At 34.9% G+C, this 22434-nt stretch overlaps 1 protein-coding gene across 1 annotated transcript in view; it reads left to right on the forward strand.

The window, feature by feature from the left end:
* Positions 1-22434, forward strand: part of CPED1 (cadherin like and PC-esterase domain containing 1) — a 267619-nt gene that overhangs the window by 128132 nt on the left and 117053 nt on the right. Inside the window, exons 7-15 of the mRNA XM_028104949.2 lie at positions 459-601; positions 1389-1461; positions 2872-3039; positions 4294-4398; positions 5937-6106; positions 9968-10038; positions 12342-12392; positions 17011-17194; positions 19054-19222. Coding sequence (XP_027960750.2) covers positions 459-601; positions 1389-1461; positions 2872-3039; positions 4294-4398; positions 5937-6106; positions 9968-10038; positions 12342-12392; positions 17011-17194; positions 19054-19222 — 1134 coding nt within the window. The remainder of the gene's footprint in view (positions 1-458; positions 602-1388; positions 1462-2871; positions 3040-4293; positions 4399-5936; positions 6107-9967; positions 10039-12341; positions 12393-17010; positions 17195-19053; positions 19223-22434) is intronic.

Consider the following 22434-nt stretch of genomic DNA (forward strand, 5'->3'; position numbering starts at 1 on the left):
TGATCACAAGCTCTTGTAAATAGCTCCATTTCACTTTCCATGATTAGATGCCATGAAATGCAAAAAAAGGGGGGGAAGGAGTAAAAAACTCTTAAAGTAATTTAAATTACAAGCTGTAGTGGCATCCCACGTTCAATTGAAAGGCTTATATTTTTAAATGTATATAATATATACATATTGCATATTATATATATAATATATACACATTACATATTATGTATACATTTATTATATATTTTAGTACATTATATATTCTTTCAGTATATTATATATAAGATATATATGTGTGTGTATATCTACAAACTATATATAAGATTATCAAACTTTCCTATTTAAGGAGTTTTTATTTTAATGTGGCAAAGACACATAATCCAAAAGAATCTTTCAAACTGGTCACCTTGGAAATGATAGACAAACAGATTATTGTTTCAATATTGAATCCTTTACTTTGTTCACAGCTGCAAACATTTTTTGAGACATTCCTGACAGCCAGTTCACCTCTTCAGGCTTTTGATAATATGAAAGAAGCAATTAGCAAACTCTTGCTAGCAGCTGAATTATTCAGCGAAACGTCTACTCTGGGACCAAAGGCCTTCAATAGGTAAAAACCAATGCTAATATTAAAAAAAAAGAAAAAAAAACCTTCTAAAAATTACTAGTGAAAATATTCTTAATTATCACAAGTGTGAAATATATCTTAATTATCGCAAGTAGGTGCTACTTGGAAAATGTTATGTCAGTATATAAATATGAACTTGTTAACATCTTTTCATATTTATAGATCCTAAAACTTCAGTGCATGTTACAGACTTGTTAGCATCCAAATAATAGTGACGAGAAATAAAGCACACATTGTTTAAATTAATTTTAATTGCATCTCCTTTTTAAGCTTAGCTATTTTTGTCGTATGAACTTTGCATTGACTTAGGTATAATTTTACTTATGGACCTTATTAACAATATTCAATGGCGACTATCTCTATACTTCAGTTTACTTGAATATAATTTCATGCCTTTTTCTAGGGAAATGTTAAATTTAGATGTCAACAAAAAGGAGATGACTCAAAAGTAAGCTTTATCATGTTCCATATGTGAATAAGAATGCCTAGCAGTAAGGAGTAGGAGAGTTTCCTTCTCTGTATTTAGGTTTTCATGAAGTAACTTCATTGTTTAATGTGTTATGAATATTCTAGATATATTTGTATTTTCTATGAAGAACAAAACAAATTCCAATTTAAAAATAAATTGCATGTAATTTCCAAGTCACTGCTCTTTTTACTTAATACAGACCTTGAAATTAACTCTAGTAACTATTAATAATGTATCAGAAGATAGAGTAAATGTAGCAAATAGAATATATTTTTATATTACCTTGTGTTTTTATTTCAGATGCAGATTATGTTTTCAACTTTTCACTTTTGATATTGGCTACTACAGTTTTGGGTACCCCGTAGTGCTCCAGGTGAATATCCTGAAGGCTTCTTATGAGCTTCCACCTTACACTGAATGATCTGTGTGTGTTGGGGGGGGTGTATATATGTGTATGGATGGGTTGTCTGCATTCACAGGAACCAGTCAATAAGTAGCAACTTGTATTAAAGTCACTACAGGCTTATATTTTACTGTAGTTCAGAAAATTACCTAATATGTGGAGAATCTATGATTTGGGTTCCAATCCCCACTATGAATCACTATAGAACAGGCATGGATTTTCCTATGGATTAATCACCACTGTTTATGAAATAAAGTGGAAAACATGCAGATAATAGAAAATAGAACATTACCCAGCTTATTCACTTGGGTTTATAAAAAAAGTAACTCTTATTCTTTACATACAGATATTTAGTTTTAAATTGGCCTGTATTTTAATTTAAAAAGCCATAGGAATTTTTTAAATATATGTTTTTTTTCTAGTATAAATTTGTGTAAATTGAAGAGTGCTTTTGTATACTCTGATTCTTTTACTTCCTTTCGAATCAAGTGAACACATTCAGATCATCTCCTCCATCATCTCCTCCAACATATCTTTCATCTAAAATATCCCTTAGTGACAAGAAGATTAAAAAGCAGTTGATTGAATAAATCTACAGAAAGCTTTATTTTGAGATATGGAGTAGGAAGAAGGGAAAGGAACAAAATAAAATTATGTGTAACCAGAATTCAACTTCATATTGCATTGACTGCTTTTCAAAGTGTTGTACAAGGTGAATGATTACAATTATATATGGCTCAGACATTTAGTTGAATAGCTCAAAGATTTATCCATAAAATTTTGAAACTTCATAAATCTACATCTTTAATCATTTATTCATTATCTTGCACACATCTCGCTTTGTATTATGCTCTTTGAAATACATTGTTGTGGCCAAGGTCAAAGAGGTTGCTGCCTGTGTTCTCCTCTAGGATTTTGACGGATTCCTGTCTCACATTTAGGTTTTCACCCATTTTGAATTTATTTTTGTGTATGGTGTAAGAAAGTGGTCCAGTTTCATTCTCCTGCATGTTACTGTCTGGTTTTCCCAGCACTATATATGTTAACCGACTTGAATATAAATACAATCTAAAAATAGTAAAAAATAAAATAAATAAAATTTATTGTTCGGAAATATCATATGTTATCTTTCCTGAATGAAAATTCTTCAACAGTAAAGAGTTTCAAGGTAAATTACTGTGACTTTATAATCCATTACTTTTCATTTAAAAAACTGTATCTTCAAAAGAACATTACTTGTATTTTATAAAGCTGTTGACCTTCAAAAAGGCCACTAGGTGTCAGTTCTGATCTACAATCCAACAAGAATGAATCATGTCTTTGAACTGATTTCACTGCATTAAAAGTCAACGAAAAATTTTTGCTTTTTCTCTTTCACAGGTGCATGATCATTTAAATTTTCAAGATGATGATAATATGGATTTTGAGGACCAAAATACAGAAGAATTCCTTTTACAAGATACTTTCAATTTTCTCTTCTCTAATGAATCTTCACTTCCAATGTTTTCTGAGATATTTCAGGGACTTCATAGATCAGGTATTTTTAAGGTAAGTGCATATTTTTTAAGTGACAAATTTTTTTTTCAAGTCATTCTTTGAAAGGTGCCATTTTCTTTATTGCGTAGCTAAGCAAATTGATAATGCATTTGAAATGAATTGGTATCCATTATATTACACCTCTTTATATTTTTCTGACCTGAAGACCAAGACTATTTTATGTCAACTAAGTATGAGTAACTGATTATGATGCAGTGATGGGTTAAAATAAAGAAGTCCCTAACTCCTAAGGAATGTTTGTGGTTATTATGAATAATACATATTAGATGTTATTTAGAATACTTTAAAAGGAATAGTAGAATTTTTTGGAGGCAGTCTAGAAGAGCAGTGAGTGCTCTAGATTGACATCAAGGGACTGGAGTTAGAATACTAATTTTTAAAGAAGTCACATCTGGTTCACAGCTTTGCTTAGCTGCTGCTGATTAGGGTGTAGTGCTTCATAGTAGCATTGGTTAATTTTTATGGCGTGTTAAACAAGTTTTCTTGATGCATCAAAATCTGTACAGACTATTAAGTACAGTATTATTCTCTATGTACCTTTCTGTTTTAAAACCTGTATTTGGAGAATTTGGGAGAGTGGGATATGAAAGTTCTCACAAACCAACGTTGATGCTCTATGGAGAGTTGTTTGTGCAAAATAGAACATGACTTTATAGACTGCTGTTTCCTCTGGATTTTATTAATTTTTTCCCCTAGTTCCCTGTTTTCCTTCATTAGTGAGTGGACTATCATTAAAACCTTTAGAACCACTTGATCCAGAATAATGGTAAATATGTGCAACTTCTCCTCTCAAGAATGCCTCAGAAAAAAAATGGATGTGAGGAAAAATGGGGCAGGGGGACTGTTTATTAGAATCCACAGACTCCAAAATTTTAATATCCCATAGATGAAATTCCCATGTTCACGGGCTGCTCTGATCTCTGGTACCCTGAAGGCTGAAGGAGATGCTTCCTGCATTCCCAAATTGTCACACACAGTCTACCCTCCTGGGCTCATCTCCCCAACCTTACTACCAATGCCCTATTGAACAATTTCATTCAGGTCCTCTTTGTCAAGTATGAAATTTTCTTAGAGCCAGACACTGTTGTGACAAGCTGAAGTTACTATGCGTGATTTGGCATTAATTAGCTCGGCTGTTTATTGAGTTCAAACTTTGATTGGTTTATAAAGTGGAGGGCAATTGGGCTAAACATGGTTTGATTTTGTAACAATTGCTTAAGAATTGTTCCCCTCCCCCCATTATAGGGTGAAAACTATCAGAAGGAACAAAACCAATGCCTGTCTTTAGAGGAGATGAATTCAATTATGACTTTCACAAAGGAACTTGGGAACTTGGGGCAATTCCAACTGGTAAAACAAAAGTGACATTTGATTCCTCATGATTACTGAGCTTATAGATCAGCCATAAACTATTTGAGTTTCGCTTAAAACTAGGTGAAGATTTTTATTTAAGAAATAGAAATCTTTGTAAGCTTTTTTCTTCTTTTCAGACATCTAAATATTAAAATGAGCAGAACCCATATTCTTTAAGAGATACAGTGCAAATAATACATGACTTACTCAAGATAAAAGGATAAGAGATCAGCATAGCTGTCAGTACATGACTGTTCTGAGAGGGAAAATGTCCACATTTTACAAGAGAAGTTTAGCTTTTAACTTTGAGACATGTACGTGGAACAAAACTTTCTGCTCATCGTGCCCTTTTTGTTTGTGTAAAATCAAATATTACTGAATGTAACCACATTTTAGAAAACAACCTAAATCTAAATTTGTTGCAACTCTATAGCAAACTTCAAAGAAAGGAAACGTAAATAATTATGATAACTAGGCAAAAAAAAAAAAACCCAAAAACCTGACATTTGTTTTCCTTTCTGTGTATTTTCTTGGGTTCTGTTAATTTATTGGTCAATATGGAAGGTCACTATCCATATAATTTATTACATGTATGTGTGCATGTTCAGTACTTGCTTTGTTTCTAGTTCTGCCACTTATCTAGATGGACTATAATGGATTCTATTTTTCCACCTAAGATTTGCTTATATGAAATATCTTGTTAAAACAGCATTTTTCAAAGTCCACTGATAATTTATTATTAATCTGTTTGGATCAGACATTTATTTTTTACTTAAAAATAGCATGTATTCACATGCTACTTGTCTGAGTTATAACCAATTTACTAAGTTTGAATGTTTGGCACTCGTTTCTATAATTCAGATTTTTATTTTAGAGGGTTCAAAGTAAGCTTGTGCCACAAAGGTAATAATTTAATTGATGGATTATTTTAATTAATTTAAAGATAGTATTACATTTGTCACAGTTGGCTCAAAACTCAACAAAGATAAAGACAGAGGTCTCATTCTTGAGGAATTAATAATTTGAGATATTGTGAATGTAGAGAAAGTCTCTTGGCACAGTGTGAAAACCGAAGAATTATTTTGCAGGAAAAAGGACAATTTCCTGACTCTCAGAGTATAAAGAGGATAACCATAGATTTTTTTTCCATAGGATTAATATCTCTCACCCTGACAAAGTTCACTTGTAACCCCAAATGATTTCTCCTCATTCTTCCTACTGCCTGAGTCACTCTGTCATTCAGCTGTTTGCAGCTATCGATAGGAAGGAAATAACCATTTTCACTCAAAGAAAAGAGAAAGAAAACTCACCATATTTGGAAATATGATCAACAAAATTAGTGCCTGATAGAAAGTGGCATTTACCTTGACAACTGCACAGAAAATTATATTATGATACTGACCATTGGTTTTTAAATAAATATCTGATTTTTTGAAATAGCTGAATAAAATAGAAAGTCTTTTCTAGTAATAATACCTTTTCGGTTATTTTCCATAACTTATTATGATATTCTGGTTTTGAATATTTCTTCTCAGCTCTTCCCATCTACTACTCCTGGGATTCGATCTTTGATGCGTGAATTTTATGATAGGGCAAATCCTGTGGGACGACCTGGTTCAATCCTGACTCAAGGCTGGTCTCTTATAAATGTATTGGAACAGTTTCAGCTCCTGAATAAAAAGGCTCAGCTACATCCACTGGAATGGTAAGATAGCCACAAATTTGAATTGTGCAATCCAAAAATTATCTAAAGATTGATTTCAAAAGATTTTGCCTACATTAAAGAAAGCAACAAAGAGAAATGTGTCCAAATATTTGTCCTCTGGAAAATAAGTTTCTTTAAAGCATTGAAACCGTAACAGTCCTAGTGATCTTCAAACACTGTAATAAGAACACATCCAACAGTTTTTTAAACCAATAGGACTTGACCCTACTACAGAGTCATGTTTAAAATTAAAAGTTTCAATCTCATTTCATTCTGTGATGTATATCCTTGAATTATGAGAGCATCAGACGGAATTAGGTGACTTTTTTCTTTTTTTTTTTTTTTTTTATGAACCATCAGTCAGTGTGGAGCCCAAGATGGTATGATCATTTATTTAGAGAGTTTTTGAAGCGTGACTTTATTCTGGGCAAAATCTAGCCAAATTTACAAATATGTCTGTCCCTGCCACAAGAATAGAACTTTTCTTTTTTAGAAGGTAGAATCTCAGAGGGAGACATCTGACCTCCCATTTCCACTTCTGTTCTAATGAGAGGTGGTAATGAGGGGATGGGAGAGACGATAGGCCAAGGTGATTATATTCACATCTCCTGTCCTTGTCGAGAAGGGACAGGGCCCAAGGCACTAGCTAAGTCGGCTTCTCTTATATGATGGAATTCAGGGAATATTTGACTTTTCTACTGCCAGGAAAACAGAAGCAAACCTAAACCTCCTAGGGAGATGAAAAACGAAAGGGCCATGCCATAATCATTTATGTCTCTTGCAGTCCCTCTCAGGAAGGAACGGCTTCGGTTCTCCTGACTTGTCTTCATTTCCCTCTGCCTCAGGAAGTAAGGAAAGCGTTTCCATAAGAATTTTTTTTATAATTCAAAAATATGAATAATTGTATATTTGAAGAATTCTTAGGACATTTCCCAGGATCAGAACTCACTTTAATTGCCACGATGTTATGAAGTTGGCCTTATTCCCTCAATGCTCAGAAGTAGTAAGCCTGACAGAAGCCTTTATTTGTTTGAGAAGTACATTTCAAATAACAGAGCTCAGCGCCCATTTGTTTGTTCTTCACCCTCACTCAAGTCATTCAAGTCTGTCTCATCTGTCATCATCAGTGGGGAAGAGCAGACTTGATTTACCAAGGAGCCAATTTAGGTACTGTTTTTAACTTTGACTAAATTTCCTTGAGATATACAAGTTTTGGAAAATGTGTTCCCCAGCAAGTTTTTCTCAAGCTCCATATATGGTGTAAGGTTAAGGAAGGGACTTTTCCTAAATTCAGAATACTGCTTTTAACCCAAACCCTAAGCCTAACCCTAACTGATTCCCTTTGAATAAGGGAGTTTATTAGTGGTCAGCGTTGAAAGTGGTCAGTGTAGAAAGGGTCAGGACTTTCTTGAATCAGACAGACATGGATTCAAATATCCCAATCCTAGAGTTTATTAATTATAGAAGCTAAAGTTTTGATACCTCTGAGACTCAATCTCCACATCTGTAAAATAAAGATTATACTACCTACCACATATTACTTCACAAGAATTACATAAGATAATTTCCATGTACTACATGGTATCAGGTATGCTGCAGCGCAAGTAGGTAGTAAATATTAATATTGACTTTTCACGTTTCTCTACCATCCTAAGGTCACTTTAGATCTACAGTGGAGGAAAATTTTTTCTTTCTTTTATAGGAAAAGTGAGACAAGTTCGAAAGATTTATCTAAGTTAACACTGAGAACATTAAATTTTAGATCTTTCTCAAAAAGCAATTAGGTAAATCACTCTGAGAACATTCCAAGAAAGAATACTCAATTCTAATTATCTTCAAATTTCCTGTGAGTGTATGTATATTTAATTATCATCCTGCTGTGTTACAAGGAGGATGCATATTATATACATTTTCCAGATGAGGAAACCATGCCAAGAAGGTGGGGGGTCATTTGCTCAAGCCACACAGCCCAGAGAAATAGAGGAGGGATTAGGACCCTGGCCTCATGTCCAAGGTCCGGTGCTTTATTCCAGTATATCCTGTAGACAGAAGGTCAGGTGTAGTCATTCGTCATTGTCCTTATCTTCACAATGGTCACCTCCAGCTTTTTCTATAGAAAAAGCCAATTTTACATACCTATGCTACCTGTGGGGATTAATGACTTCATGCTTCCTTTTATTTTTTAAAATTAGTTATTTATTTAAGTAATCTCTACACCCAATGTGGGGCTTGAACTCACAACCCCGAGATCAAGAGTCACATGCTCCCCAGAGCGAGCCAGCCAGGTGCTCCCATGCTTCCTTCTAAATAAAGATCATTTGCTTAGAGCAACGAGGTGAGAAGAGATAAAGTCAGAAAAGCAATGGTCAGAAAAAGCGACAGTGATGTATGTCTGTGCCCTGAGGCTTAGAATCCAGAGGTCCCAACAGAATTAGTGTAAATCTGAACAGAATGAAAATATTAAAATCAATATTTGTGCATCATCTGCTAATTTTCACTTTACAAGAAATAAAGTTGCAAGTGTACTTTGCTCTCCTCATAGGCTTTCTGTGAAAAAGTCACATTTTTAAAGACAAATCATTTATTCACAAAATCGCATAAGGAATTGCTTCAGGATGCTTTACCGTACAAAGCATCTTACTCCATTAAGATAGTAATTCAGTGTATGTGCATTTCAGGGTTTTATCTTTTATGAGCTTCACTTAGAGTTTTTGCTTCACATGAATTCAGAGATTTTTTTTTTTTTAATTTGGCCTGGCACCCAGTCAACCTTCAACTAAACATATCTCACCCCATGCTTGCTTTATCTGTTTCTTCATTCCTTGGGAGAAGGGAAATATTTTAAAGTAAGTCCTAGACATTTTTCTTTTTCACCCCTAAATGCTTCATCGTATGCATCAAAGAAAGAAAAGAGACTTTACAAGTAAAACTGCAATAAAATTATCACACCTTCCCACATTAGCAATATTTTTAATTCCTTGATTCTTTGTAATTTGCTGATGTTTCTATTTTGAAGGAACTGAATATGCCTATTCATCTCCTCTCTACCACAGTGCCCAGCACAATATCTGGGACAATAAATATTTATAAAACTTAACACAGAGCATCTGATTTCATCCTCATAGCATCGCTGTGAAATCAGGCCTGTGATATTCCCTCCATTCTGCTGCAGGGGAAATGGAGAAAGAATCAGAGCACAACCCAGGAAAGTCCAACCACATCCTGCTCCGTATTCGCCATCATCAGAACCAGCAAGTTTTCGGTCTGCAGTTTAGATTATTTGGTCTCAACTTGGAGGAGTTCAAAAGTGATCTGGCCAAGCACTTAGTTACACAACAGAAAAACAGGCAAACACAACCGAGAGGAACTAAGCCTTACCATTAAGTACAGTTAGTCAGCGTTTGAGGAGAGAAGATGTGGCAAGACATAGGTCATTTTCTGCGTTGGGCCCTTAAGTTTCCTAGATTATGTGTATGTTCTTCTGAGTCTGTGTCTCAGACTTCCAGGCCTTCTTGCTTCAAGACTGTGTGATTTTAGCCAAACAGATTCCAATAAGAATGTGTGTTCCCAATTCACTTCTCTTGGACCCAGGCTATCAGGGATTGCTCACTTTTGGAAAGAAGAGTGACTTTTTGCCCTGCTTTTCTTCAAATGTGCTTCTGCTGATTAGAGATGATGAGATTTCTACCCACCTCACCTGAGGCCAGATTGCCAGTCTTGAGCAATGAAATCCAGAAAGTGTTTCTTTGTGTTCATCAAAATATCTGTGCCCACACAGAAAAAAAAAATAGTGCATTAGATGTAATTTCCATGAATTTTGTTCATTTCATTGATCCAGACTTTTTGGCATTGCATTTGCAGGCATTCTTTCACAGAGGATGAGAACATTGAAAAACCACAAGTGCCATTTGATGCAACGAGAAATAAAAAAGGTAAAAAGATATAATCTCACTTCTTCCAACATGAAAATAAGTATTGTGTGGCCCCCAAAATATATAAGAAAAATGTTTAGCTTCATTAGCAGTCAAAAATGGAAGTTAAACTAGGAAATGCTATTTTCCCTCAAATTTGAAAAGATCTTTCCTCTTAAAGATCATAGAGTTGGGGAGAGTGTAGGGAAATAAGTATTCTTATGCCACTGGTGCTGGTATAAATCAGAGCAGCCTTCCTTAAGGGGCCATGTAACAACATATAAGAAAATCCTTAAAAGTTATTCTTACAGGGGCGCCTGGGTGGTATAGTCAGTTAAGCATCCAGCTCATGGTTTCTCCTCAGGTCATGATCTCAAGGTTCTGGGATCGACCTCATGTCAGGCTTAACACTCAGCTTGGAGTCTGCCTGAGATTCTCTCTCCCTCTCCCCTTCTTGCACACGCCGTCTCTCTCAAATAAATAAATAAATCTTTTTTAAAAAAGTTATTCTTACATCATAGAAGTCTCAATCCTAGATATTCATTTTAAGGAAATAATTAAGAATGTACACAATAGTTTAGTTACATAAGTTATTAAAAATAAATTTAAAAATTTGAAACTACTTCTATTGTAATAATAGTGAAGTGGGTAAAAAATAAGCCATAGACTTCCAATATAATACTGTTAAGCCATGCTGATATTTCAGAAGAATATTTATGACATGAACGATGTTTATGGTGTGTTGTTAAATGAAAAATTGACTACAAGCCACATGGACCTCAAGGAATATTAATGGCAATTGTGATTTTCTTTCCTAGACTTATCTTTTTCTAATTTTTTCTTTCTAAAGAACATCTGAGCTTTTTATCATACAAAAAGAAAATGCTTCTAATTTTAAGAATAAAAGATGAATCATGGAACACTACATCAAAACTAATGATGTACTGTATGGTGACTAACATAATAATAAAAAAAGAATAAAAGATGAAAAGAAGTACCACGTGTCTACAACTTTTTAGAAATCAAAATTTTCCTATTACAAATCAAGGTTTAATACAATACAGTGGTTCTCAGCATATGGTCCCTAGACCAGAAACATCAGCATCACCTGGGAAATTTGGACCATTCAGATCTACTGAATCAGAATCATACCTCTCTGGGTATGAGGCCCAGCACTCTGTATTGTAAGAAGTCCTTCAGATGATTCTGTGGCATGTTAAAGTTTGAGAACCACTGATTCAAAAGAAGGAATTGGTAAGCCCTGTGAAGAACTGGTGACAAACTGCTATTCTGTGTCTTTCTCACTCCCACCATTTTTCTCTTTAAATGAATGATTAAAGCACTCCAAGTGTTTTTATTCATTCCTTTGTTCCATCGGTATTTAGTAAGGAGATTTTTATTTTTTATTTTTTATTTTTTTCTCATTTATTTATTTGAGAGAGAGAGAGAGAGAGAATGAGAGAGAGAGAGCACATGAGAGGGGGGAGGGTCAGAGGGAGGACTGGGACTCCAGGATCATGACCTGAGCCGAAGGCAGTCGCTTAACCAACTGAGCCGCCCAGGTGCCCCTTATTTTATTTTTTTAACTTGTGTTATGGATTCTTTTTTTTACATTTTTTTTATTTTATTATGTTATGTTAATCACCATACATTACATCATTAGTTTTTGATGTAGTGTTCCATGATTCATTGTTTGCATATAACACCCACTGCTCCATTCAGTAGGTGCCCTCTTTATTACCCATCACCAGGCTAACCCATCCCCCCACCCCCCTCCCCTCTAGAACCCTCAGTTTGTTTCTCAGAGTCCATAGTCTCTCATGGTTCGTCTCCCCCTCCAATTTCCCCCCCTTCATTTTTCCCTTCCTACTATCTTCTTTTTTTTTTTTAACATACGATGTGTTATTTGTTAGGTAGTAAAGAGATTTTTAGATAGATGTGGTTTACTTTAGAAACTTAAGAGGAAATGTCAGTGGAATCAACTGGATAAAATTTCTGCAATTCTAATGATTTGGGATATTATAGTCATAAAATCATGGAACCTTCTAGAAGGAATCTCAACATCACCCCAAAGCAATGGATGACATTTGGACCATTCATTTTTCTCCCCTAATATTTTCCTGTTTCAAGTAATCATTCTCCTGAGATTTGAACCAAAGAACTTTTGTTTTACTGTCACTTTCAGTTTAACTAAGAAGGGTTTCTGATATAAGAGAAGTTAAATAATAAAATGTGTTCTGCTAAAGTATGCTGTTTGAGATTACTGAATATGTGTTCCTTTTATTTTAATAGTTTTCATTTTAAATTAACCTTTTGTTTTTTAGCTGCTGTTCCACGAATCATGAATGAAACCAAAGAAGTTCATTGCAGTAATGGTGAGTTCCAATGAAAGTGTTTCAGGGGCATGATCAATAGCGAGGCACAGCCCAGCTTTGAATAAATCACCATTTTACCATATTTGAGTACTTTTAGACTGTAATGTATTTTAAGTAAATTTTTAGAAGTTTCTGAATGAGTTGATATCTGTCACTTTTGCATAAGAAGAACATTTTTAATTTTCTATTTTTGAACATGAAATGTTATGTTTATGTGTTTGTTTAAGGCCAGTGACTTTTAAACTCATTTTGAGGGGTCTTCAGGGTGCTAAGACTTTGCCTTGGAGACTGCTCAAGTGGATAAATTTGGCTTATTTGCTTTATACATCAATTTTTAGGACTCACACCACCCCACAGGGATTCCTTTTCTGCCAGATTGTTGACATAATGGATAGCACTTGAGTTGAATTTTTTTATAACAGAGTTTTTAATCTGATTTTCAGTTTATTTTCTTAAAATTCATGATTTTTTTTACTAAGGTATGATCAAGAAAAATGGCATGTATATAATAATACATTTCAAGTATGTAGATTTTAGGATTTAAAAATAATTTTCTTTACTCTGGTCAGGATTATTCCAGTGGCCTTGAAAATATATAATTCTAGAGAATCTAACTGACCTTTCCAAGATCACAGGGCTATTAAATGCCTGAGCTGAATCACAAAGCTGGATCTTCCAATTCTTTGTCTAAAGCTCATGAATTATCTTAATACTTTATAACAGTATGATGGAAAAATAAGAGTTCTACTTAGCAGGTTTGCTTTTTGACCATGTATACATACATACATATATATATATATCTATATATATGCTAAAACATACACTCAGAAAATTTAGCCTTTCACAAAAAGTCTATTCCAGTAAAACATAAAAGCTGGAAAAAATAAAATTTATGGACTAAGGTTTATTATAAATAAGAGTCTTCCAGTTTAATAAAATCTAATTTGTATCTTCTAAAATGCAATTTAACTCATTCATTATGTTTTAACAGTATCATTAAAATCTGGGTAGACTGAGAGGTTATACAATAATGTGGTTTAATAGAATCAACAAGTACATCCAATTAAAGAAAAATGGCATTTTAAATAAAGTATTGCTGATCAGGAAAAATAACAGATATGACTTATGCTGTTCCTTGCCTGCACTTTTCATCCAATCTCTTCCTCCTAGAAAAATACATGCACCTCTTGGCATACTGGTGCCTAGGTTATAGTGAGGAAAGGACTAGGGAGTAAACCAGGAGCAAGATGAGAATGCACATTTGTCAAGTGCTAGGCTCTGGGGTGGATGCAGCATCAAGAAAGTCACTTCACCTCTTTGGTCTTCTATTTTATGATGTATAAAATGAAACAACTCCATGGGGATAATCTCACTTTTTTTCCATTCCCAGGTAACCTGCTGTAGAGGATGGGAACATGTTAGATAAGCTTTTCAGCTTAGTTCATATTTTTATGTTGATAAAAAACTAGTCCTACCTGGGTCTGTATAATTAACCTGCCTACTTTCATGGCATGATCTAAGATTTAAAAAATAACTTGATGATGCCTCAGAATAGGTGGGATTATCCTTCAGAGTCTAGGCTTTTCTCATGTTTAACATGAGTTATGATTATCCCTCAAGAGGGCAATAAAACTCTGTGGTTAAATGAATCCATTAAAAGCAACCAAAACTTCAAACGGCTTTCCCAAATACACTTGCCAAATAGGTTAAGCAGCCTGCTACCGCCATAGCTCATGCTGGGTTCTCCGTGGATCTGAGGTAAGCTGGCCCGAGGTGAATTGGCACTGGGCTGGGAAGGACTCCAAGGAAACTCCAGGTGTTTGTAGGCAGCAACACTGATGATTCAGGTGAAGATGATATCAAGATAGATCAGCTTTTAAACAGGGCTTTAGGATGCAGCACTTAAGCCAGAGTTGGAGAGTTTCTGATGAAACCAAAAACAAGCACTTGCTAGAATCTTGCTTAAGAGAATGATTACACATTTTGTCTCGTGTGGGGCTGCATTTCAGTGTTACAATGGGCAAGCCCCACTGGAAACTTTCACTATGAAGTGAAAGTGTAAACTGCAGGGAAATTAACTCTCAGTGACTGTTTTATAAAAATATGTCTTCTTAAGTTAAAGTACATCTTCTGTGGTTACTATTTTGAAAAAATAAATCTTCTACTTCATTATTCATTTAACTGATTTTGAACATAAAAGTGTAATGCAAGTGTTTATATTCCCTTTCTACTTAGGAAATGGTCCTCTCAAAAGCACATTTTGTATGTCTGGACTCCAGCCTGTTTAATTTTTTTTAAGAAAATTTTTGTATTGTTATGTTCATCACCATACATTACATCATTAGTTCTTGATGCAGTGTTCCATGATTCACTGTTTGTGCATAACACCCAGTGCTCCATGAGAGACGGTGGACTCTGGACTCCAGCCTGTTTAAAGTGTTATGTTAGGTTCACAGTCTCCATTTGAGTCAGATCTTATGACCAACAATAGCCTGTTTTTACTGTGCTTATCTCAGCCCTTGAACATAGAATGTGCTGGAAAAAATTTTTTTAAATGAATACATTATTAATAAGTAGTTGAATTCAAATAAAAAGCTACGGTCCTTTTCAGGATGAAATCTAATAATATAATCTTGCCCTCATTCTTTAACTTTTTCTCTTTTATTGTAAAAATTTCAGGAGTTGACAATGATCATCAAAATTGTAGATGCAGTCTACCTACATCTATCAGCCAGATCAAATCTTTGGTAAAAAGTACAATCAATCAAATGGGTCATTTATCCAATTCACTCAGTTGTTTAACCAAATTGACTACTTGTTTATTTTTTACTAAGACTTTTCCCTGCAATGAAATTACAATATATCTTTTGTATTATTATTTGTTCCTAATTTGCACCTGGATAGTTTTTTCTTTTGCCAGCTGAGAAGACTATAGAGTGTGGGTCAGAAATACACAAGTTTTTTTTCATTTTCATGTTCAGCTTTCATATTCATACGTGTATGATAGTTGTACTGAGACACAGTTCTCAGAACTGGAATAAAATATCCATAAAGTCGGTGGCATCCCCTGCCATGGACTTGGAGGTACATCTCCATGTCTGTCAAAGAAATATAAAATGGTTGGCCTTGATAAGTCACAAGGTCCAGGACGGAATGGGAGATGTGACTGGAGAGAGGAAGGTGAGGAAGAAATGGTGAAATGCCTCTTCTGCTCTATTCGGAGCTTGTACTAGATTTTGGAGATAACGAGAGACCATTAAAGAACGGAAGCTGTCGCAAATCTGATTTTAGAAACTTCACTGTGATAGCTGTATATAGATAGAGGAAGGGAGATGGTTCAGAGGATCATCTACTTTCCTTAAGTTCAGTGTATTGCTTCCGGCAGCGAATTCTGTGTTATCTGTTTTGTTGCCATGTTGTTAAACCTCATTGAACATTTTATTTAAAGGCAATAGAAGGATACTTTCATTTTACAGATTTCCATAGAATCCACTGGAATTTCGTTAACTACTGAAAAGTATTTATGGAACAAAATACTTATTAATATTTCTTTGAAAAACATTTGCTAAACTTCTTTTGAGTAATGTGTTTATTCCAAATATGTAATCAATATAATTTAGCAGTAGCTGGTATATATGCCTATAAATGCATTTTTCTTTTTCTCATCAAGATACTTTTGTAAAAACTGGGCTACCACCTAGAAACACATTTTTAAAATGGCTTAGAATCAATGGTATGAAGTAATATGCTGAGTTCTATAACAGGATTGAGGAGAGTATAACATTTCTTTCTCATACTTTAGGGCACTTTCTTGGGTTGGGGTGACCAGGGCAGGGAGGGGGGTCTCAGAATGTCCTGCTGCTGTTTTTGTATCTGACTTTTTGGTAAAATATTGGATTTCACGTTCTTCACCCTACTGCCTGTAAGCTACTATATCAATTCAATGGCAGTTTAATGACTCTCCCTATTAAGAAATTTTCCTCCTTCCCTGCTGGTGCCCTTCTGTTCCCACTTCACAGACTCATCACCCCCATTCACCAGTTGCTTGATAGATGCAATAAATGCCACGAAAATGTTATCAATCCACTGGTGAGACATTTTCCCACCTTCTCACCGCCTTTAAACTTTTAAGGGCTGAGCAAAAACTATCATTTATATAATGCCAACTAAAGTCAACAGCTATTATATAAGGCAAGCTCTACAAAATTTGACAAATAGAAAATCCAGCTGAAGCCACAAATCAAATATGACCAGAGTGCCAAGTGGAAAATCAGCAGTGATTATGAAGGTTGTTCAAAGGATTAAAAAAACAACCTTAATCATATATGCTTTTTTTTTTTTTAAAGATTTTATTTATTTATTTGACAGAGAGAGACACAGCGAGAGAGGGAACACAAGCAGGGGGAGGGTCAGAGGGAGAAGCAGGCTTCCCGCGGAGCAGGGAGCCCGATGTGGGGCTCGATGTGGGGCTCGATCCCAGGACCCTGTGATCACGACCTGAGCCGAAGGCAGACGCTTAACGACTGAGCCACCCAGGCGCCCCAATCATATATGCTTTTTAAACATCTATCTATTTCACAGTTGTCTTTTCTTTGCCATTGTTGTTTTATTTTAACAGATGACACACAATGTTATATCAAGCAGATCCTCACACATCCACATGTGGAGCTAAATCCTGAATTTAACCCAAAGATCAAAGATTATTACTCTGAAGTCCCATTTGATGTGGTCACAGTGACAATTGGAGCGGAGACTTCTAAGTGTCAGTGCAAGGTGTACCTGCATGATCGGGCAGGACCAAGGTACGCAGATGTTGACCAGGGCTGAGTGGAGACATCATAGTGGGAAGCAAATATTTGAAGCAATATTTGAAGGTTGAGAAAAGCTGAAGCGTCAGATTAGTTGGAGAGATTGCCAGGGTGTGAAATCCTTCCACTTTTCAGGTGTCATGTGGTAAAAAAGAAGACATATCAGTGCTCTACTGATCTGTTAACAATCTTCGATTTCAAGTTTTTATTTAAATTCTAGTTAGTTCACATATATGGTAAAATTGGTTTCAGGTGCAGAATTTAGTGATTCATCACTTACATATAATAACACCCAGTGCTCATCACAAGTGCCCTCCTTAATCCCCATCACCTGTTTAGCCCATCCCCCACCCATCTCCCTCCATCCCCAATTTCTTCTCTATAGTTAAGAGTCTCATGGTTTACTTCCCTCTCTTTTTCTCCTTCCCCTATGTTCATCTGTTTTGTTTCTTAAATTCCACATATTAGTGAAATCATATAGTATTTTTCTTTCTCTGATTTATTTCACTTAGCAGAATACACTCTAGCTCCATCTACATTGTTGCAAATGGCAAGATTACCTTATTTTGATGGTTGAGTAATATTCCATTATGTATATACCACATCTTCTTTATCCATTTATCAGTCGATGGACATTTAGGCTCTTTCCATATTTTGACTATTGTGGATAGTGCTGCTATAAACTTTGGGGTGCATGTATCCCTTCAAATCAGCATTTTTGTATCCTTTGGGTAAATACCTACTAGTGCAATTGCTGGATCATAGGGTAGTTCTATTTTTTCAACTTTTTGAGGAACCTCCATACTGTTTTCCACAGTGATTGCACCAGTTTGCCTTCCCACTAACAGTATAAGAGGGTTCCCCTTTCTCCACATCCTTGCCAACATCTGTTGTTTCCTATGTTAATTTTAGCCATTCTGATAGGTATGAGGTTTGTCTCATTGTGGTTTTGATTTGTATTTCCCTGATGATGAGTGATGCTGAGCATCTTTTCATGTGTCTGTTGGCCATCTGTATGTCTTCTTTGGAAAAACGTCTGTTCATGTCTTCTGCCCATTTCTTAACTGGATTATTTAGTTTTTGGGTGTTGAGTTTCGTAAGTTCTTTATAGATTTTGGATACTTTGTTAGCAATGTTTGGATCAAATCTTTGTCACAGTGTTGTGACAAGAGAGGATCTTGTGATTTGAAATATTAAAGAGACTCATTAAGGGTAGCTTCCTTCTACCATTTCCCAACTCCTCAAGATTTTGAATATTCAGGGGTTGAACAAATATTTTGGTGACAATTTATGGACATACTAACACTAATATTCCTAGTCTCATGGGATTTTTTTCTATCAACTCTTTTGAGAGTCACCAACTCTTTTGTTTATATTTTTGAACAGAAGATAGAACTATATTACATACCATGTTCATGGCAAGGAAAATACTCATGTTCCCATGCTGTGGGGAAGGAAATGCATTTGGCATCCCTGGGAGCTAAGAGAGTCTAGTAGAAAGAAAAGAGAATTCAAGTCAGACCAACCTGGACACCAGCCCTGACTCTACCATGGGACTTTAGGCATAGAGTTGATATATTAAATGAGATAATGTATGACCCTGAGAAGTGGTTAATAATTAGTTTCCTTCCTGGTGATTGCTAGAGGACATGACTTGCTCTGCAAAGTAATTGTTGGCATACCAAATACATAATTAAATTTTTTTCATATTTTAAGTTTCTTATGAAGTTGTATAGACCTTATCTGCTTTTGTGTGCAAATTATAGGCATTAAATAAATATTGTTGTATGAATCCATCATATATCAATATTTATTATTCGTATGGACATATGAATAAATCTCTCTCTCTCTAGCTTTGCCAACTACCCTCTGGGTTTGGGAATGAACAAAATCTCAATGCTGGTGGTGGATGAATCTCCAGCACAGGGGGCGACCCTGAGCACATATAAACTCACCATCTACAGAGAAGACCGTCCAAGTCTGCCCTTGTTTGAAGACTTCACAGCATGCGGTTTTGTGCAGGTAAGTGAATTCTACATTTGCACTCGGGTTGAATTGGGAGTGATCTGTTAACCCAGGTGAAAAATGCCAAATGAAAATTGTTAGGAAAAACATGTATGCTTGCAAATCCAAAGTGTGGTCTCATTTCCAAAGAGAAGGAGTCCCAGGCAGTTATGTGAGTTACCTTGTGAGTGTTTTTCTTTGTAGTGTGGTGGCTGCTCCCTACACTTCCTGTGCTCAGTGGACTTTTTGTGCTTAATATTGAAAAAAATGTCTGAGTGATCACACTGAGTTATAAAATTGATTTTACACTCGAGTTTATATTTCCATGTTAAATTGTGCTGTGTTTCTTGGATTTGTACCTGAATCTACTCTGAAATTTTAAGCAAGGTTCAGTGGAGTTTATTTTAAAGATTAGAGAAAAATTTACGAAGCTATTTTGTGGAAGGGATACCAGATGAATGAAATTACATTTGCTTGAGTAGATTTATTTTTCCTGCACTCCTTGTATCTTAATCATTCCTAAAGGCCGTAGTTTCTCTTGGGACGACCACATACCGCTTTGTAGCCCTGTTGATCTTGGAGGGTGAATGTGACCCAGAGACTTTGTCTTATTCAGTGGTTCTTTACTCCATTTCTTCCCTTTGTTAGGATTCCAGGTATAACCTTCTACATTTCCTCACATCATGCACCCTCACTATAGGTGCTTCTGGGGAAGTAGTAATTGATGTTAGCATATCTCCTATTCACTCAGAAAGCATAATTGCGAATATGTCGTGTTTCAGTGACTGATAACTTATTGGGAGCATTGAAGCACAGAGGATTAGTAAGAGAGAGAAGTAGGTGACTGAGTCTCAGTGAGTAGGATGAATACCGTGTTTCCTTAAATGTAATGGCCAGATAAGTATTCTTTCCCCCTCTCCCCATTATTTGTCAGAGTGTATTTATGCTCCTGGTAATTGGCCTGATCACTCTTCTCTATATATGCTTCCCAATCTGGGTGGTGGTTACATCCATAACCAGGTGGTGTATAGTTATATAAAACATTCAAATAACTATTCACTTAAGATTTGTGCAACTTATTGTATATAAAATACATATAAACATATTTTGCTATATATATAAATTATATACTGAATATAAATTATACTTCAATAATATAAGAGAAAAACATTAGTAGAGAAGTATGTATTATCTTCCAAGACATGCTTCTCTTCTCAAATATTACCTTCATCAGAAATAAGTTAATTACCATGCAATTACCTTATACAATGGATTATATTAGGAATTTGTTACTATAATATGAAGAAAAATATTAGAAAATTCTTGTGGGGTATATCCTATAGATGATTGCAGAAAAGTATTTCAGTCATTTATAAGAATTCTTTCCAAAAGGTTTTAATTTAAAGTTTATGTGTGGTCCCACAGCAGTACTATATTTTGTAACATGGAAAGTGTCTAATAAGCACTAATATTTTTTTAGCTTTCCCTTACAAACTGTCAAATGACTGAAGAGATAATGAATGAATAATAATGATTGATTTAGATACTTAACGAGGCATGAGTGGCCTCAGGAACTGGGAGAAGTCAATAGCAGAGGTAGGATTTTTCTCACCCTAGACTCTAGTGACAGTTCTAATCCAGAGACCTTTCCCTTATTTCTCGTTTATGCTTAATCTCATTAGAGTCTTTGGCTTTCACTGCAAGCTGATACCATCATGAAGTTCAGAATACAAAGAGCAAGAGATACAATTTCAGAACTCCTATCAATTCTCAGCTATTTCAGAGTTTCCAAATTCATAGCTAAACAGATATACATTATGAGACTCACAAATGTTTGGTCTTCTAAATTGTTCTTTTTCTATTTTATCAACAACTGTAGGGCTTCACTATATTCTTATGTTGACATCCAGATTCAAACCGTATTAAATGGTAGACCATTCTATTTAAACCCCTAAAGTGTGTATGTGGCAAACCAAAGGAAATGAATTAAACTTTAATTATAGTTTATTTGTTGGTTAAAGGGAAAAATTACATTTCTTCCTTATATTATAAATTAGATTTTGTCCTAATGGACTCCAATATTAAATTTTAAACAAACCTAAAAGGCAATCTACATTAAAATAACCAAAAAAGAGTATTCAATTTGTGGTTAATCAAGCCTCCTAATTTCTCCTTCTCCCATTCTCTCACCTTCTGGTTATCAGCTATTCATTTTATCATTTCACCAAAAGACTATCAGTGAAGGGAAAACAAATATAAGGCATACCAGTCAAAAAAATCAATTACTTTGACATTTTGGTGAATAATAAGATAATTTAATTAATTTGTTAATTGACATTTTGTATCATTTATATGATCAAATATTGTTAAATACCTACTAGCCATAATTAACTATCTGAGTTTGGTGTCTGTTTCTAATTATATTGCCAGTTGGAATTTGTATATGGTTGCCACAGAGGCAACTCTTACTTTAGTTATTACCAGTGAGGGAGAAAGGGCTAATTTATATGACTGATATAAGACAACTAGATCTGGACCGAGGCTTTTCAACCTCAGCATTATCAATATGAGGGCTGGATAATTTTTTGTTTTAGGAAACTATGCTGTGCACTATAGACTATTTAGCAGCATCCCTGGCCTCTATCCAGTATGTTCCAAAAGTATACCCTTTCCAGACTGTGACAACAAAAAATGTCTCCAGACGTTGCCAAATGTCAGATGGGGGACAACATTGACCCCAGTCAAGAACCACTGATATATACCAATAACAGGCCTGCTTTTGTACTTTCTACTAGTAAATCTAGTAAATCTGTAGTGGATTTACTCAAAGTATGAATAGGTTAGAGGTAATCCTTCAATGTTGAATGTTGAAGAATCACTCTTCTCTTTTCTCATCCTTGTGTTTTTAATCATTTCTATGGTCAGTGATACTACCATGACAATTCTTTATTCTTCTCATTAATTTGCCATCTTTTCTGTCTAATGTAATTATAATCATAAATATGCATTCAATTATAAAAAACATGATTCTTAATGAAACATAAAAAGTGATATAACATACCTAGACTGTTATTTCATTTTGATTTACCCATAAATAGCATAACGTTTTGCTGTTAGGAAGAAAGATTTAGAAAGTAATAAACTGTTATTATGGTTGGAATATGTCATGCTTCGGAATTAATAAAATATATTTATGTCCTAAGGAAATTAAAACACATATGGGGAGATAT

This window comes from Eumetopias jubatus, unplaced genomic scaffold (genome assembly GCF_037043125.1).
Source record: "Eumetopias jubatus isolate StellerSeaLion01/CBP00866 unplaced genomic scaffold, mEumJub1_p1.0 scaffold_14, whole genome shotgun sequence".
NCBI lineage: Eukaryota > Metazoa > Chordata > Mammalia > Carnivora > Otariidae > Eumetopias > Eumetopias jubatus.